General features: G+C 36.1%; 1 protein-coding gene across 8 annotated transcripts in view; it reads right to left on the bottom strand.

Moving 5' to 3' along the window:
- Positions 1 to 19,561, bottom strand: part of ARHGEF3 (Rho guanine nucleotide exchange factor 3) — a 121,068-nt gene that overhangs the window by 56,435 nt on the left and 45,072 nt on the right. The window contains exon 5 of one of the 8 annotated variants that reach the window (XM_035338200.1): positions 12,480 to 12,600. The exons of 6 other annotated variants lie outside the window; for them this stretch is intronic. In XM_035338200.1, coding sequence (XP_035194091.1) covers positions 12,480 to 12,600 — 121 coding nt within the window. Of the gene's footprint in view, positions 1 to 9,235; positions 9,377 to 12,479; positions 12,601 to 19,561 lie in introns of those variants that run through there. One more of the 8 variants, XM_035338205.1, reaches the window with a different exon arrangement.

The following is a 19,561-nucleotide window of genomic DNA, read 5'->3' as shown; positions in this document are numbered from 1 at the left end:
TAAAATAGCCACTGCATCTTATAAGTCAAGCATAAGGGTTCTGATAACCATTTATTTGATGAACAAAGTTAAATAATATTTATTATAAAATCCAGAAGTTTTTATTTCATGCTGTTTCAAAATGAAGCTAGAGGTGTAGAAACTTTTTATATTTTTATATTTACCCAATAATTTTAAGCAGATCTTTGACTTGCACAATATTTTATTAGAATTTTACTATTTCTTTCATGAAGTTTGACTTGTCTCACTTTTTTTTTTTCTGACAACGATAATTTTAAAGTCAACAACCAGTGGTATTTTAACACCATTATTGTTACTTTATTTAGAAAGAGAACCTGATTTATGAGTTCTCCAACCATATTACACAATGGGAGGTGTTCTATAAAAAGTAATTCTTTGTCCTAAGACTGGGAACAGTCAAATCCCTCTTACTGTTATAGCATAGATTTTGGGTGGGTGTGCATAGATAGACGTGATGCAACTGCATCCACAGCTTGGGTTTGTATCTGTGTAAATTACAGAAGTATAAAAATGCTGTAAACCTAAGCTTCACTCTGCAAAAATATTAGAAAAGTTAATTCCAAAGGAGTCAATATAATAAAACAAAAGAAGGCAGATCCACCATTCAAAAATAAGAGAATATCAACTCTTTAAAAAAAAAAAAAAATCAAAAAGCTATCAACTTTTTTTTCTTAAAACACAAAAACAAAAGTAGTAAGAAACTATGAAGACATTCAAATGCTTAAGTATGTGTTCCCAGAACTGTATAGACAGGTCAAATTTGAAGGGAAAAAAAATGAAATAATCTCTTTTTAAAATAAATTATATGCATTTTGGAAGTATAAATGCCTCCTGTAATGGAAAAGATGCAATTTTATTGATAAAGTAGTGTGAAGAATGGGCGCACTCACAAGCGGGGAGCTACTTTGTTAAATAAGGCATTATCAGACACGTGCTGGCTTTCACAGGGCTACAGGTCAGCAGTGAACACGGTGGCACTTCCAACCCAGGAAGAGCTGTAGCGAAAGCTGACTGAGATTACAAGAGGCACAAACATCTTCAAGCCCACACAAAGTAGGTGAAGCGCAGCCAGTCTTATTGTGCTAATCAAAGGATCACTTTCTCCACTTTATTTTAGCTATTCTACTTCCTGAAAAGTACCAAAACAATCAAACAAACCAATAAGAAATAAACAAAAAATATTACTTATGTAATCTTGAAGTCTGTCCCAGTGACTTTGTTAGCCATGTCATTTGGTACAGAAATTGTCAAGTATCAACCACTGCAGGCAAGATGGATGTTTTCATCTTCAAAGTATTTCAAGGGTTATTATCATCATTTAAGTGGGAGGGGAAAAAAAAAAAAAAAAAAAAAAAAAAAGAAAGAAAGAAAAAACACCATGGCAACACCAAGTTTATTCCAATAACTGAGCTACCATATAAGTTTATTTGCCCATAAGTGGATTAGAAGCAAAGATTGCAGTTGATATTGTGCAAGGAGCATAAGGTGCTCATTACATGAATCCCTGCTCATTGTGAGCGTCTTTTACCCAAAGGAGTTCCAACTCCAGGTTCATTTGCCATAGCTCCACACAGCTGACCTCTGCATTTCTCATGCTCCATAAAGTTGCCCCTAAATGTTACTCTCCATCTTATGTTTTAAGTCACCTGGCACATCATTTTACCTCAACAATTTGACATCATTTTATCTCAACAATTTGGTGTATGTTCCTTTCACAAAAAATCCTGCAACTACAGCATCAAAGCTTTAGGCTGGGCCCACAAGGATTATGTGAATAAGCATTGTACATATTGCACACATTTGAAGCGGAACAAGCTTACCTGCAAAGCCAAGGATCTTTGACACTGAAGTGGATTTATAGCCCAAATACCAAAATCAGCTAAGTGGCACATTAATGAAAAAGTTTAGCTTTCTGATAGAATTGAAGTAAGCCAGGCTCTCTATGAGTTCCAACACTTATTGCACACATTGATGTGCTTATTTGTCATTTAGGCTAACAAATCATAATTACATCATATGACATTATGGCAGATTTGTCATACCAGCTTATATCAAGCAATACCACCTTAGGCCAAAAACCACAATGTGTGAAACTTTACTCAATGTGTCACCTGTACTGGCCCAGGCACAGCACAACAGAGTGGGACTGATTTCTTTTCTTCCTTGCACATGAAGTATTCACTAGTTCTTGTTAATATTGCTTACAATTATCTATGGCCATGTCAATTACCAGTTTTAATACAAATTAATAGCTTTTTAGGACTATATGGCCCGAAGAAGCATGTGTGGTTGGGAGGAGGAAAGTCCATGCTGAGTGTGCTGTATTATGAGGACAGAAACTAATGGTGTCATGAGCTTACTCATACAGAGATCTTACAGAAAATTTGCAGATTTAATCACAGATTTGTTATGGGATAGAAAAGATGAGGCCCTTATGGAAATCTGAGTATGCCTGAATTACAAGTTATGTTCATTACATGCACAATACATAACCACATTATAACATACTGTGTATGTATGATGTTTTAACAGAATCATGCCCAATTAGTGATTGTATCAGTGTTTGTTTTAATTAAAATCCAGTTTGTTTTAATTAAAATCAGAGTAATGTTATTTAAAATAATCCATTTTAAAGGTATTATGTAATCTTTAAACTAGAAAGGATCACACATCATTTCTGGTATATATAAACTATGTGAGTAATGCCATGCTGCATCACTGTACTAAATACATTAAATGTAAAATAGTGTGATTACTCCATATTACTCTATGAGAAATAGACATGTAACATCTGCTATCTCACTGCAGAGTAATTTATTAGAATTTGTATTTACTTGACGCAATCTGAATTGAAAATTGTTATGAAGCTGTTTGCCTTGCTGGGAAAGAAGGACCATTTTCAATGCTTCAGTAACTCTCCTTTTCTGCACAATATTTGTAGACCTTAAGAAAAAGTGAAATAAAGTATATCCACAACATATCTATTCTGAACACAGACAGGTCTGTGTTTTCTGACTGACCACACATTTACACATTACACACATTTGAAATGTGCACCCCCAGACAGAAGGATATTTTCCATCACACTTGAAAGCACGTTTGTCTTTTGAAATACACAAAAATCTGAATTACTGGACTGTGATGACTGGGCATACACCAAGTTTGAATCTTTATCTGTGTTTCGTACTGGTGGCTAAAAGGCTGTGGATACAGCCACAGCTACAGAGACAGAACACTTCCTAGTCTTAACATCTCAGGAAAGAGTTGTTCTCAATAATTATCTCACAGGAGATGAGAAAGTAAGATATCCATTTATATATTAAAGCAATGATTTAATTAAAGGAATTAGAGTAATAAGACATTGTTATAGGAAGGCTGGATTAACATCCTCTCTTCATCACAAGGTTTTAGTTATCCATGCTGAAGATTTATATTTTACCACCTGGGAGATTAAATGCAAAAATGCACAGAAGTAATTTGATTTAAAAAGCCCATCCTGTGACATGGAAGGAAACACTTGTCAGAATTGCTGACTTTTCCTAAATCATGTCTATTCTAATTTCGCAGAAGTGTCTTCACACAGATGTGCTTCAAAATAAAAAATAATAATAATAAAAAAAAATAAAAATATAAGACAATGTATTCAAATAGCCAGGTCTTTAAACCTTTTAAGTCATAGGCCTGTGCATTTCAAAACAATGCACACAACTTACTTTTTAAGCCCTTTTTTTCCATGCAGAGATCCATTTAAATGAAGATTCATTTATTTCACTAAAACAGACTTTCCCTTCCCTCTCAAAACAAAAAGTCCAAAATAAAGAAAAAATAACTGATAATTCTGTATTTAAATTGTTTCTATAGAAAAAATATCTGAAAAACTTGGTCTTTCCAGAATACACATTTGGGCACACTTCAACTCTGCCACTAGGAAAAAACCGATATTGTAAAAAAAAAAAAAAAACTCACTTCTAACATATGATTTAAATAAATATAAGTAGGTAGGGCTGTGTACATATGCACGTTTTTGTATGCACATATATATTTTATAGTTTATACATGTATATACATGCCTTTCTTTTCTGGAAAATGAAGGTAAACATGCCACAACATGTTCTACTGCGGAGCCTTTGAACATCCCATTAACATTTTTCTTGGTGGCACTTGTGACATACTGAAAACTATGCAAGTAAAGATTATTGAGTCTAAGTTACATAAACAGTTTTCCTACCAACAACAATGGAAAGTTTCTTCAAAAGGATTTCAAGGTGACAAATCTCAAGTATTTCTAGACGACAAACTGGACTGGGAGGAAAGTAGACAAAATCTGAGCTCTCTGGACTAATTTGTTTCTAGAAGTTTCACAGATGACACATGCATAAAAATAATAATAACAAATATTTCAGATTAGAAAATAAACAATTCAGTTGTAATGCAAGAGGAGATCCTGACTAAAAGCTTCAATGTTTTTCTCCCTAGCAGTTATCACTCAGTTAACAACATATGCCTCGGATCCAACATAAATTGGGTATAATGTTACTAGGCAAACAATTAATAACCTTCTGTCTTAGGGTTAGTTGAATAATCACTAATTTAACATTTCCTGCTGCAGGTGGTGGGATATCACATGACAGACCTCAGAAGTGAGCCAGAAGAGGCAGCAGTGTTGTTGCATCATCCACCTTAAAGCCAGAATGCTCACAACATTGAAACAAGAATAAACCCTACCTAAGATTACTTGTTTTCTATGTTATCACATTACTGCTGCACTGACATTCAACTTTAAGAAGAAATAAATGATGCTTAAAAAAAAAAACAAAACAAAACAAAAAAAAAAAAAAAACACCACTTTGATGTAAAGTTCTTAAAAGAAGCCTGTATAGAGGGAGGCCATGTCATATTAATCACAAGCAACTCTGCTTGCAACAAGCAGCCAGGCACGTCTGAATTTCCTGCTAAGCTTGGTTCAGAGAGAACTGATTAAAAATTCACACCTAGTTTAAGCTTAGAGAGAAATGCATCTCCTTTTTACTTCACTCTAACCTGCAACTCCCCTTTATGTCAGTACCAGTGCTCCGCCCCGGTGAGCTCTGACTTTTCTGCCTGTGCCACTGATGGTTCTGACAGCTTGAAGGCACGGGAAGACCACATGATCTCAGAGCACATCTTCCCAGAGCATAGTGCCTTTTCATCTGAATGATAAAAACTTTCATCTGAATGCATCATAACATGCATTCGGGGACCACAACTTCTAATACAAGGTTTTAAAAAATAAAAGAACTATTTACCTTATGTTTCAACATCAGTTCTTTATGATACCTTGGCAAAAGAATTTTCTTCAGCTCTGAAGAGAACCAAAAATCCGGTAAAGGTTAATTATCAAACTTGTTTCTGTGTATTTGTCCGCTGCCCTCTACTGTTCTGAGCATCAGAGACATTACTGGTCTCTTTTTCTCAAAACTGCCACACAAACCTAAGCAAAAGCTTTATTTCTATTGAGGGAGAGATTGCCCAGTTTGCCCCGAGCCTGCTACACAGGTTTGCAGGTCCTGTGTCCCACCCTGCACATGCTCAGCTGGCATGCTGTTTATATGTCAGTATTATCAACAGAAGTGCTTGCTGTCAACTACTCAGGCAAAACAAAACCAAAAACCACCAGCCTAGGTCTGTTGCAGCACAGCAGCAAACTCCTACATGGCACTAAGGCTGCCACAGAGCTGCAGGTAGCCAAGCACTTCTGAGGAGCCTTTCACATCGCTGCCAGACAAAATGGCAGCTCCTTCCACCTTTCTGTAAACACAGAATTAAGTTTTACTTCTACAGTGCTACCATGATGGACTGGAGATTTTCAAGTCACTGTAACATGAAACGAACACTGAAGTGAACAATGAAATGAAAATTATGTGCAATACGTTCAACAGTAACAACAGGAAGTGGGTGTGCATGTACGGGATACTGTAAGTACAAGGATCAGCAGAGCTTTGTTTGAGGACTGGTATTTATTCTGTTTTTATTTAACCATCTTCCTTCCCCTTTTTGGAAGACAGGGGAGAGTATCAGGCACTGGAATCTAGCAGAGAGCTGCATATGCTGAACCTTTTTCAGTTTCCTCAAAAGCAGAGCCAAATTCAGATAAATAAATTAGATACACTTTTACTTCCTTCTCCTTAAAAGTTCCTTGCCACATAGTTGAGCAGCAATTATTAGTACAGGATCCTTTCTCATTCAGGACTTCAAGACAAAGACTTCAGGAGAGCTACATTACTTATGCTTTTAGTTAACACTTACAATCAATGTCTAGGGATTCTAAATTGGCCTAGCATATAAACAAAAACTAAGATGCAGTTTAGAAGAGTCCGTGCACTATTCAGATTCCTCTCTTCTTCCCACAACCACTTTTCAGCTACGATCTGTCACTCCCAGTTCCCAGTACCCCTAGGTAATACAGTCAGTCACATACAATTAATCCTCAGATTCCTTTGCTCCTGGCCAGCTGACCTGGTGAGGTTGTAGTTCCCAGCCTTGTATGTTTATATTGAGAGAGTATTCCAGGCCTCAGTTGTAAAAGAAAGAACAAATTAAATTGAGGCTATTTTAATGCTCTAACTCTACCCTTAAAGGCATTGTGCTCTTAAAGGCATGTGCATTTATGGAAGGCATTGTGCTCTTCCTCTATCTGGACAGCAACAAACTGCACTTGCTTCAGCTGCCCATTTAATCACAGCTGTCATCCACCACTTCTGCTTCCCAACCTGCTACATCAGTGGATGGCTTTTGTTCTTGGAACGAAAACCACAATGAAACTTGCTCACTTGAAAGGCAGATTCATTCAAATTACAAATTATTTTTTTTAAGTACACGAATCTCATTGTGAAAGAGCTTGACTTGCTGATGCTGGGCATAGTACTGGAACCCCATATAGCAGAATGAAATAATTTCCCTAAACTACGTCTCTACATGGCTTTCAGTTGGCTTCATTAGCAAAAACTGCAGTCTTCCCTTATTGTTCTAGTACTCTGCTGTTAGTCTGCTTTCCTTCAGTCTCTTCATTCAGCATCATTATGCTGCTCTACCTTTAAAACCACAGACGGGTTCCTGTAGATAGCTTTTGATCTAGCGCTTTTGATCTAGCGCCTGCTCTTCAGCTTCACGCAGAACCAAATAAAATGGCTGCATCCAAAATGGATCTTTCAGCATAGATTAAAATTAATTATGCTTCCACTAAAATTACATGTTTCTGTGTCTGTTTTAGGATTAAATATATGTGGGGAAAATAAACAACACAATTGAGCTCCATTTCTCAGGAAACAAGGCTTATATAATACTGGTGGGTATCCCTATCAATTATTCTTGAATTATTTTTTTAGCCCAGTTTCAACCCAAAAGTTTTAATGTGAGCTCAGCAATATTAATATACAGTAGAGAATCCACATGATTTTATGTCACTGGCAGGTGTGCATCTCCCTGGTGTTCCATGAAAACTGTAAAACTATAGTATTTCGTAAATTTATTCTGCTATAAATTTTCGAGTAAACGTAGAATACACTCCCAAAGCAAATATAAAATACATCCAAAAACACTATAACAATTATACAGCACAGCAGTTAGTAACCAGCACTCTCATTCTTAAGCTATTTAATAAAAGAAGATAATTCAAATACATAATATTTATTAAGTCAAATTTCACAATTTAAATAATTCTTCGTTTTTCTGACCATCTTGATAAACTTCCAGGCCAGTTGCAATTTTAATTTAGCTTTCTTAAACATGTTTTAAGTCAGAACCGCATAAAGCCATTCCACATAACATCTTAAAAATATTCTGTGCCATAAATTTGTCATAGACTATCTCTCTCACTACTGTTAAAGGCAGTGTAAAACAAAATATATCCAGTTAACAATCCACTCTTAAGCTTCAATATACTTAAGCCATATTCTCCACAGCAAATTCAAGAGTATACAGGCCTTGAACACAGCCCTGACTTACTTGCCTCACACTGCAATTCCTCACCTTTATCACATTTCTAAGAATTTCAAAGTACGGTTTTATTCAACACATACAGAAATATTTTGAAATAACTTTGCTTCTTGAATAAGAGGAAGCTCTCTAGTTTTCCAGCCACTGACATGATGCTATGATCTGGGATTAGAGCTGCAAAGTTAGAGATCAGATTTGATTATGTGTGACACTGATGTGCTACTCTCATTCACAATCAATAGCCCCAAAACAAAATCCCACAAGTCATTAAGAATAGCCCAGAATTAAATGCTAGCCATTGCAACGTGTAAAACATGCCCACATGAACAAAATTTCTAAATTATACTGAAAAGTTTAAAATGTCAGATTCTACAATATAATTGTGTAATCAGTTCCACTGCTAAGTTAACTTTGCAGGTGGGAAGCGTTCTCCTCAAAAATATTTAACCTAAGTCTCCCTTGTCACAAAATAGACTGATTTTGTAAGCCCTCTTATTCCTGTGCTAGCTTGGCAAATACAGAGAACAAATGCCACCTTTACAATTACTCCCACACACTCAAGAGATGTGTGCATACTTTTACCACAAATTGAGTCTTATTTTTCTACATGTGACAAGTATTAAACCTTTTAAACTTTCTTCATAAGTGACATTTCCTACATTTATTATCAATCTTGCTACTTTTGAAGGTGCAATAGTTAAAACTGCAGCCAGTTTTCCAGGTGCTACTTCATACACACATTGTACAGCAGCAGCAGAGTTATTATGCTCTGTAAATATGCTGTATATGGGATATTTTATAGCTTTCACTTACATGCATGAAGTCTATGCACTGCCAAAATGTTCTAACATAAACCCCAGTATCAGACTGAATTATCATTTTTATGCTAGGAGACAGAGATGTTTACACATGTATGGTAAAACAACCAAACAAGAAAGAAAACAAAACTAAGAACTATCATCCTGCAACAACAATACAAATTACACACATAATACACAGAAAAAAATAAAAAATAAACCATCATCCATCCCAATATCAAATATTGGAATATGTTATCTACATTTTTAAGAAGTTTATTTCCTTACAGAAGGAAACATTCCTGCTAAGCACCATTTTGGTTTAATTAAGACAGAATTTCAAATCCTGCCATGCTTGGAAGGATGATCTGTGCAATTTCAACTTACTACAATGTCACAAAAGCAAACAATAAAAAGTAACATAACCCTGAAAGCATACTCACCTGATGATGCACAAAAAAACAGCACCACACCATTAGGCACTTTGTACTGTACTCAGATTTGAGGAGGTTTCTTAATCTTCAGTGTGACAGTGAAAACTCTGCTACAAAGAAGACCCTATGTTTCTCCTTCAGTTTTCAGCAGGAACTCCTCCCCATGCGGCCACACAGTTTGCTCTCGCTTCCTGTCATGCAGTGTGCTAGAAGTGTCAGATGCCAAGTGATATACATTGTCCTCTCTATCTCAGCTTTAGATTTTCTCACAGACTGCTTCAAATAATACTTTAGGCATACAGAAGTGTTTTAAAAATTGCTAACAAGTGTAAAGAGAATGGCAGTAGTATGGTGAAGGTAAAGACATCTTTAAAGTGTTTTTCAAGTAATAGCTAGGTATTTGGGGAGCTTTGAGAGTCAGTAACTGATATACTGCCTGCTGCCTACATGTGCACTTCTCAGTCTCAAATCATAGCAACGGGCTTTAACCTTGAAAGTGGATAGCTAGTTCCAAACGCAGATGCCTCAGTCAGAAGACAAAACACCTGGTGTATACTGGGTGAAACTTTTAAATATTCAGTTCAAAGAAAAAGTCAGTATTCCAGAAATTAAGGGATCTGCTAAGATCCCTTAAAGAGGCATGAAGGCAAGCGCAGCATGTTTTAGAAACGGCCCAGAACCAAGGTGCAAAGATATGCTTGGCAGAGGGCCCACCTGTTGCATTTGAGGACACGTCAAGGAAGTGCAAAGCTTGATTTTATCTGCGGGAGTTCTGTATAACAGTTGAAGGAAACTCCATTTTTGCTGATTCTTCACCACTCTTGGTAAGCAAGCCTGTAGCAACTGCCTTCCATGGAACAAACCCAGTGATTCTTCATTTCACTCAAGTTGGGAAAGCTATATACCTTAAGCATCAAAAAAGCATTAACCTTGAATTTACTGCTGTCTTAAAAATATTGGATATGACTGGTGCTACCCCACCAGCATAAGAATCGCCAGGCCATCTGTAATTTCAAAAGTGAGAAGCTCATCCTGAAAGAAATCCATGGCCACGTACACGTTCGGCCATTAATATGATCAAGAACTTGCAATCAGGAAAGTTACAGGATTAGGTTCCAGTTTCATAATCCAAACCAAAAAATAGAATGCTTCCTTAAGAGGTCTTATATTTGCATGACAAAAGATATTATGACTGGGAAGAGAACAAGTGAGTCAGACTGACCTGCTGATAACAAGAGTCTTCTCTCAAACTGCCAACTAGGTCACTAGCACATATTTGTTTTCCATGATTATGCACACAGTTAATTGCCTCACTTAGCCATCAAATTAACTTGTAGTACTTCAGGGTAAGAAAAGCTAGCTTCTACAAGGTGCTCATCTGCAAGGTATCAAATTATGCAATTTTCCATATATTACCTGAAAATTTATAATTGTATATGCTTCATGCAATTTCAACATCCATTTGAGCAGCCCTCTTCAAAATCTAAACATGCATAGATGTAAACTTCCCTTATCCAAAGTAAACTAGAAAACAACGCAGAATAGTTACAAAAAATAATGGAATCTCTAAGTATCACAAGTGATTGAAACACAGTGCTTTATATAAAAAATGATGGAGCTTATCCATCTTTCCATCATCTTTCCTGCATCAAACAGCATTAACTCTTTTGGGTCAGAAAAACTTGTTCTCAAAGTAGTATCACAGAATCATTTAAGTTGGAAGAGACCTCCTAGTCCAACCTATGACCTAACACTAACAAGTCCTCCACTAAAACATATCACTAAAATATGGTTTAATTAAAAGGAACTAATTAAAAGGGACTTTGGGGAGAAATATGAGGTTTGGTTCTATTTTAAGGTCTATGTTGACTGTAGCGTAAAAAACAAGTGCAAATACAAGGAAAAGAAAAATCCTGACACTTCTGGTCCCTTCTACACATGTTGCATATACATGGTAGATTATTTCCTAGATGCTTACTTTTTGACGTATTTTCAATACATTTCTAAGATAGTATATCCTTGGTTTTAGAAGACTTGTAGATTAATCAAATATCAAAAGACTCCTATTCCAAAGATATTTTCTTCCAGTACTTAATTGTATGAAGAGAGAAATTCCAGCAAGCATATAAAAGAGAAAAAGCAATAAAAGATAAACAGTTGAAAGTATTAGTAAAATCATTCATTTTAACATACTAAAAATCAAGTTGTCAGCATAATAAATGCAAGATGAAGACAGTCTAGACCCTACATCCTTACATCTCTCTCTTGATCTGTTAAATCTTTTGTGAAATGACAAATCCTAGATTGATCTGCAGAATCCTGAATGCTTCTAGTAGGCAAGAATGTCAAGATACATTTGAATTTGGGTAGCAAACAAACAGTAATTCTAAATTAAGAAACCACATAATTAATGAGCTGGTGCAGTCTTTTGTCGGTATGAAACAGCACAAAAAGTTTCTGCTGAGCTGGGAGGTGGAAAATAAAAGGTGAAACTGATACCAATTAGCAACTAATTCATTTTAAAACAAGAGCTACCACACTTCGCAGCAGACAGAAAATACTAATAAAAAAAATCCTCAGGAAGCAGATATTTTCTGCCAAAACTTTTAAAAATTACTTAAACATTTCCTTTCTGGGGAATGGTATATGTTGTTGGTCTGTCTTCCCTGCCTAACAAAGTGCTAGAACCATATCTAGTCATCTTCTCTTCAGTGTCTTTCAGCAGAGAACAGCTTATTTTCAAAGGAAATCCACATAAATTCTATATTTAAACAATATAGAGGCCAGGATTTTTTCCTTGAGATTCCTTTTCCTTTTTCCTTTCTTAACTTGTCTTTAGACTGTCGTGAGATCTAAGTTCTTTCTTAAACAATCTTTCACCCCATCAGAGGAAGTTTTAATGATTTGCCATCAGGAATTGGCAATTCCTTGCCCAGGCTTGAATACTTGCTCTTAAAATTAAATATAAATAAATAACTGTAGAAAGTTCTGTGCCAGATCCAGAAATTAGGATTAAATATTAGATGAAGTTCAGAACTGCATTCCTGAAAATTTAGCCTCAGCTGTTGCAGAAATCTAAATTCCATAGGCAGCTCATACTTTTCCCTTATGCTTGCTCAAATTTCTAATTCTGCTCACAATCAGAGTGATCTCAGCTGAACTTTCGCTATTTCATACACATTCCCAAATATGATTCAAAAGCTAGGACAATTCTGACAAGTCTTTTAAGAAAAGGCATAACATACTTATTTACAGGATTAGGTGCCAGATATTGGAGCTTATGTGATGTTGGAGTCCACTCCTGTAAAACAGCATACACCAGGACTCTGAAGAAGCCTGACAGGCTTGACACCTCAATCTCTATGGAGGCAGCCCTAAATCAAACAATTTTTTTTTTTTATTTTTTTTTTAACACTGCTTTCATCACTAGACATACATAAGGATGCAAGGTTTATTAGCATCTCCTAACCTATTTTACAAAGAAAGATTTGTGTTGTCCTATATCAATTCCCAAGAGAGTCTGCAGGACACATTTTCCAGAGAAGTTCTGGACCCTGGTCCTTACATGGAGGGACAAGCTGGAACCAGTCTATTGATTCTATTTAATAAAAGAATTATTAGAATGGAGATGGAAAAAAGACACCATTAGGTAACATTTTAACAAGAAGTATGTTCTTGTTTTTATGTATAACAGCTGATTCAAAATGAAAATGTGAAACTTTTCAGATGCCTGGAGAGTTAAGAAACTGTGGATTCCTCTTATACAGGTTCAGGCAAAACAAAGCTTAAGGATCCTAATTGTTACCTGTAGCAGTAAACTCATAAGGGAAGCCTGTTCTCAGAGGAAGAAAGTAACGCTGTTTGGTATTCACTGCAAGGTGGCTGCACAAAAACAAAAAGGCACAGAACCAAGATCTGAAAGGCCCAGAAACTACAAAAGGAAAGATACTGAAAATATGTCGATTTCTTACAAAATGATCATTTAATTACAATAATTGTGACCATGAGTGACACAATTAAGGAAGAGGTAAGATTTTCCTGTTAAAGTGATGGGGAACATTCAAATTAATCTTTTCTCCATTTTGTTTTGTTTATGACTATTAAAGCTTGTCCTCAAGATGGAAAGAATAATTACTAATTACTAAAGGAATTAGGAAAACTAATTAAAATAGGGATGCAATTTTATCATTTTTTTTAATGTTATGATTTCCATGGGTCTTAAACTGCAACAAGGATGAGGTTAGGCTGGCAGGCATTTTTCAGTCAGGTTTCCTGGTAACACTAAGATTTCCATATTGCATTTCCTAGAGACCACAACATACTAACCCTTCAACTTGCTTTGCTTCTTTACATTGACACTCACACTACATCTTAGGTCACCAATAGCCTTCTGTCTCAGGAGCCAACAGCATTTTAGAAGCATGATAGCAAGCGTAAGTTTTCAGCCCAGCATCAGGCACAAGACTGGCCAACCAGAATTCCCATCAACCTTGTAAACAGCATTGAAAACAAAACACCACTCTTACCTATCTCAATTGACCCTGATTGATAGCATGGCAAAAACTGTTCTCTAACCTCCACGTAAATAAAACAAAATATATGTTTTCTTGCAGCTGTACTTCAGTCAGCCCCCAAGGTGTCTGCATTTTGTTGACAGCAACATCAACAACACCCACTTGAAAGAAGAGCAGCTTAGATTTACGTACATTGCAAACACCCACACAAGTAACAAGGAAAGAAATCTAAGACACTATCTCTGGAGATTCCAGACAGCAACTGCCTCAGAAGACTGAGATACAGAAATCATAATTAACAAGCTCAAAATACATAAATACATGAAAAGTGTTCATTTGGTATCTTTGTAGTTCTAGCACTGCTGCTGATTCTGATGGAGCAACAAAACAGCACCACTAACACAGAATCAAAAAGCCAGAAACATGGGTAAAAAGTTGAGTATTACTGTAACTTTGGCTTACATGGAGACAATGAGCCCTGATTATTAACGATTTAAACTCAAAAGATACCTGACAACACTTCAGAGAAATTTTCCTGCCTTAATATTCTCACTTATAAAATACCCATACTACAGGGGTGGCATAAATTTCAAGTCTGACCAATGTCTATAACCAGCAGGTGCTCAGTCTTTATTCAAGTTATCCATTTCCAAGCATCTTCTGCTGCGCAGACCTTAATCAAATGATAATAAAGTGCAAACAAAACCAATATATAGCAGTTTCACTGTTGCTATCTTTGCTATAGCTCATTATAATATAAGGGAAAAACAAAACAAAACAAAAACAAACAAACAAACAAACAAACAACTTCAATAATTTTTCACAGCAGTATCCTGCTGCTCCAACTAGGATTTTGAAAGGTATGACTAAAGAGAACGTGCACTGCTGAAGTACTGTGCGGTATGAAGACAAGTAATGTTCCCCTTTTGCCTTCCAGAAGCCTAAGCAAGTTAGCATACGTGGAATCACATGCAGCCAGAATCCAAAAAGCCTGCAGTTCCCTCCCTCTCTCATAGAGACTATCAACAAAAGCCACTCAAAGTGCTGTTTCGAATTGAAAGCAACAGGAGGAACTCGAATTCCTTCCCCCTTCAGCTCCTGTATTCTTTATTTTCCCTTCCAGTCCTCCCTTTGACTTCCCTTCTCACCTGCTCCTTGGAAGACTTGGTTTAGCTTTCTGCCACAGGTACAACTTGACAACCTCAACCAGAACCTGTGGGACTGTCGGTGAGAGCCAGATGCTCGAGCAGAAGTTCTACTGCAGCACAGAGGATTTCGTAGCTGTTTTGGCAAATGATGCTCTTGCAACCTTTTCCAAATGCATAACCTATTTATTTACTTTTAAATTAAAACTTACTTTATAGTTTTAAATAGTACTAACCTAAGCACTGACAATTTGGAAATTTGTACAGCAACCTTGGACTGATTGGTGACAATTTTTACAGTTATAAGCCCTGGGAAATTAGACAAAAGACCTTCACAGTGGTTTGCTTAAAAAAAAAAAAAAAAAAAAAAGGAAGTTGTGATGTTAATGACAACTCTGTAACAGGTTACAATAACACCACATTTTACTGAAAGCATCATGAAAAACAAACAAAAAAGCACTTAGAGTCCATGAATACCACCATTCTTGTCCAGTATTTGTTTTATTTGTTTTACACTAAGATTTCTGTTCTGAAGTGGTGTAACATCAATAAAATGTTGATAAATATTTCAAAATTGTTACTGTAAGGTTGTTTTCTGAGACCGAATGGCATCAAGTTCAGTTGGACAATGGCACCATGCTGTTAACCATTACAACACAAGTTTCTGAAACAAAGTCACAGGAAATACAAATTTCACATCATGTTTTCTCCATGAGCAGCCACTGCTTCGGGGTGGGGGAGAAACAAATACAAAGAAACTGGCAGAGTTTAGTGTGAGTCAAATTGAACACGGGTCAAGTTCATCTGTTGTTGAACAAAGAAAAGAACAGTAAATGACAGCAGGAGTACAAGGTAACACCCAACCTATGATTAAAGACAGGAAATCTGCTTTATAACAGAACACCAAACTTGGCCTAAGAGAATGACAATTGGATCTATCTGCTTTATCACATTGCTTCTAGCTCAGTATTGTTTGTATGCATAAAATAGCTGATGTGACAGGTTTATAGCACACAGAATATTTCTACTATAAATAACAAACCACACCCAGAACAAAAATAAACACATTACAAAGCACTGACAAAGATTCATAAAATAAAGCCCTACAAGGTCAACAGAATGCCTGCATATGACATATTCCAATAAAATAACTATTCTGTGAAAAGATAACATCAAATCATAAGAAATCCTTAGAAATGGGAGATACTACATTATTTTTGCTATTAGAAAATACTAATTGAATATCTGAGATGTAATAAATGGAATGCCTACCTTTTACAATACAAATAACAATGGAAAAGTCTGGCTGATGTAAAAGCCTATGAGAGTTTCTTCATTTCAAGAATGCATTTAGTAAAGTGCTCTATGAGCATGCCTCCAAAATTATTGCCTCATGAAACATATCACCTAAAGTATATTTTATATTACTAGCATGAAATTAACCTGAAAGTAGTGCTATAAACTAAATTAGGTACTTAACTCAAGGATGACTTTAGTTGTAAAGACTGCCAAAACTTTAATAAAATGGCTACTGATTTGAATTAATGAAAACAATGCAAAATCCTAAACATTACGGAATACTCCGGATAGCATGAGCAATAACAGCTCATAAAATGTGCACAGGTTTCTCTACCTGAGTCCCAAACTAGTAGAAACCTAGCAAAGGCCAGGCTGCATCATTCATCTCATCTAACCATATAGTTTTTTTCTTCCTTAAATAAAACCACTATGCAAAGAGCACAGTCACAATATGTTTTCTCTTTCTCCTAAGATGCATTGTATGTAAGTAAAGGGTCCATACCTGAGAGTACTGTATGTCAGTGGTGGGAAGTAGGGGTTAACTACTCCTTTCCAGACAACCCATAGATGTCTCTCCAGCACATCCAAGATCTTTGCTGCACTGCTGTATGAGAAGAACCTTGCAATGTACACTACCCCCGATACTTCAAAAGGATTGAGCCATTTATCATGGGCCTTAAAACACACATATTTACAAATCATGTTTCATGATTTGAACATTCGGACATGACACAACTATATATACCCCTCATACATTGTGGATAAACTTGATTATCGCGGTAATTAAACCATACATCAGTTTGGAATAATACGTTCTTAAATTCATTAAAAGTTTTAAGTTCAGTGTATACATTAAAAACAGAATAATTCCAATGTGTGTTTTGGAACTGCAGATGAAGTTGACTGTTATCCAGTTACGCAAATGCCACACAATGAATTTCTGATAGCATCTCTATTTTTTTGCCAACATAAACCTTGCTGTTCCAAGAAAAAATAGTCTTGTGACTAATCTACAACAGTTCCAATGGATTGTTAAAAAACAAAACCAATAATAAGCTAAAATATTTCAAACTCCACCCATAGGTTAAGCAGGGAGACATCAAAAACAGCTCTGACGAACAAAAATCAGCACCCAGGCTGCTTGCTTGCACTAATTTATGAGCTCTAGACTTCTGAGCTGCAAATAGTATATCACTGAAATAATTATTTTTATAATTAAAAACTAATGAATTTTAATCATTATTTTTAATGCTCCTATTGCGCTCTACATTGCTGCTATCAACAGTCTGAAGTTTCCTCAATCCTGCAATGCTACAAAGAACAAACTTCAAGACTACAGAAAAACCAGCTTCTACAAAACCTGTAGACAAGCACTATATTTGCAGCATCCATCCTCGAGTACATTAACACAGAAAGACTTACAGATTTGCTTCTAACCACTGCTGATACCAGACATCGGACACATTCAGGCCCAAGAAAGGTCAATGCTGGACAGAGGCACAACAGCACCCCCATGAAAACAAGACAAAAAGAAAGCCTGCACCAAGACTAAAAGAGGAGAAAGTGCTGGGGCAGTTCAACTGTGAAGTGAAAGCATTTCACAGGAGCTTGCAACCCATTGGAAGAAGAAAGAGGAAGAGGTGTAAAAAGAGCAAGTAGAGCACAAGTACACATCATTTCTAGAAAGGAGAAAAAGAAATATGGAATTTGTACTTTTTCCTTTCAAGGACGGATGAGATGGATCAGGGAGCAAGAGTCTACTTATCTCCTAAACAAGCTGGAAGAGGTTAGGAAGAAATCAAAAAACTGCCCACAGAGGGAAATGCATGAGCGTACAGCAAGAGAACAGGCATGGGAGAGCTAGGATGCCAAGAGCACTCTCCCAGGTGGCAGAGTCCTCCTATTACACCTGAAGGAACTGTTTCTCATAACGGGCATGGTTATTACACCCAAAATATACTGTCCATGCAATATATTTTTTCTTCTCTGTGGAGGAAACTACTGAAGTTGTGTCTACAAAACACAAGTACATTAAAAAGAAAAAGAAAGCCACATTGTGCTTTTTCCTGTATATGATAAACTTGTGTTTAAAAAATCATATTGGTCTTATAATGTTCATACTTACCTACAAGAGAATCATATTTCAACACTTTTAAACCATAGATATAAGCTCATCATTTTACTTCAAGTACAAATAAAGACCTGCCTGATACCACTTCTTAGAAGTCACTGTTATGGGTAATATCATTGCTTAAGCAAATGAGTATCAGTGGGTACAGACATCAAGTCGAATCAGTCAGAACCCAGAGCTAATAGAGGTGCTCTCCACAGTAATACATAATTATGTTATTAATTATCAAGTTAAAGCTAGCAAAAAAACTTTCCCTCTTAGCAACCTTTATCTTGTTTTGATTCATGCACCCTAATGGGAATAATTGAAGTCTGCCAGCCTACAGAAAAGAAACACACTGCTTTGTAAATACTGTCTGAAGAGTGTGGAACTCTTCCAATTTGGCATGAAAGACACTTTTTTTTTTTTTTTTTTTTTTTTTTAAACTTGGAGTAAAGTTTGCAAGGAAATCACTTAGACATCTAAAACTGACCTTCAGCAAATTTAGCACATTTTTATGTCAGGTTTGTCACAAATTAGATCAGCCTTCCTCACTGGTGACCACATCTGCAGCTTGGTTAGTTAAAAGCTTTTGCAAAACTAAAAAGGAAACAAAAAGGAGGAAATAGGAAGAAGCACATAAAGTTGCAATAAATTATTTTGAATCTTTAGGAAACTGCACACCAAACGTCTCAAAATATTTCAAATAGAAAATGTTGGTTTAGATTTTGCTATTGATTTATTTTTAGCACTGAAGTTACTGTAGGGGAAAGAAAAGAAGAGAAACAATCATAATGGTTCAGATGTTTGCTTAATATATGCAGAAGTGATGCTAGCTCTTTGTGGAACAGTATAGAGAAATATCAGTGATAAGCACAGACAAAACTGGCATCCTCTTCAGTTATGCCTGTAATCCCAGCACTCTTCATTAATCAGGTAACCGCTCTTCTTTAGATGGTCTGGCAGTTTCTTCATTGCCACCTGAAGCGTCATCATATCTGCAGGAGTGCTATGTACCATTGCTCTTGTAAACATATCTGAATACGCCATTACAGAAAAAATATAATTTAAAGGCCTTTAGTAGCCTGAGCCTGCCATTCATATAATTAAGGCACTCTAGAAAATCATCTGCTGGTGAAAACAAGGTGGTGATTTTGAGGAAACAGGAGGGGAAATCTGAAATTTCAGGAGAGATTCTTATGCTGCTTCAGTTCAGAACTTTCTTGTAAATAAGTCTGACTATACTTACTACGGATAAAACAGCACA

This window comes from Oxyura jamaicensis, chromosome 12 (genome assembly GCF_011077185.1).
Source record: "Oxyura jamaicensis isolate SHBP4307 breed ruddy duck chromosome 12, BPBGC_Ojam_1.0, whole genome shotgun sequence".
Lineage (NCBI taxonomy): Eukaryota > Metazoa > Chordata > Aves > Anseriformes > Anatidae > Oxyura > Oxyura jamaicensis.
The sequence above is the reverse complement of the archived record's forward strand: the minus strand, read 5'-3'. Positions and strand labels throughout refer to the sequence as shown.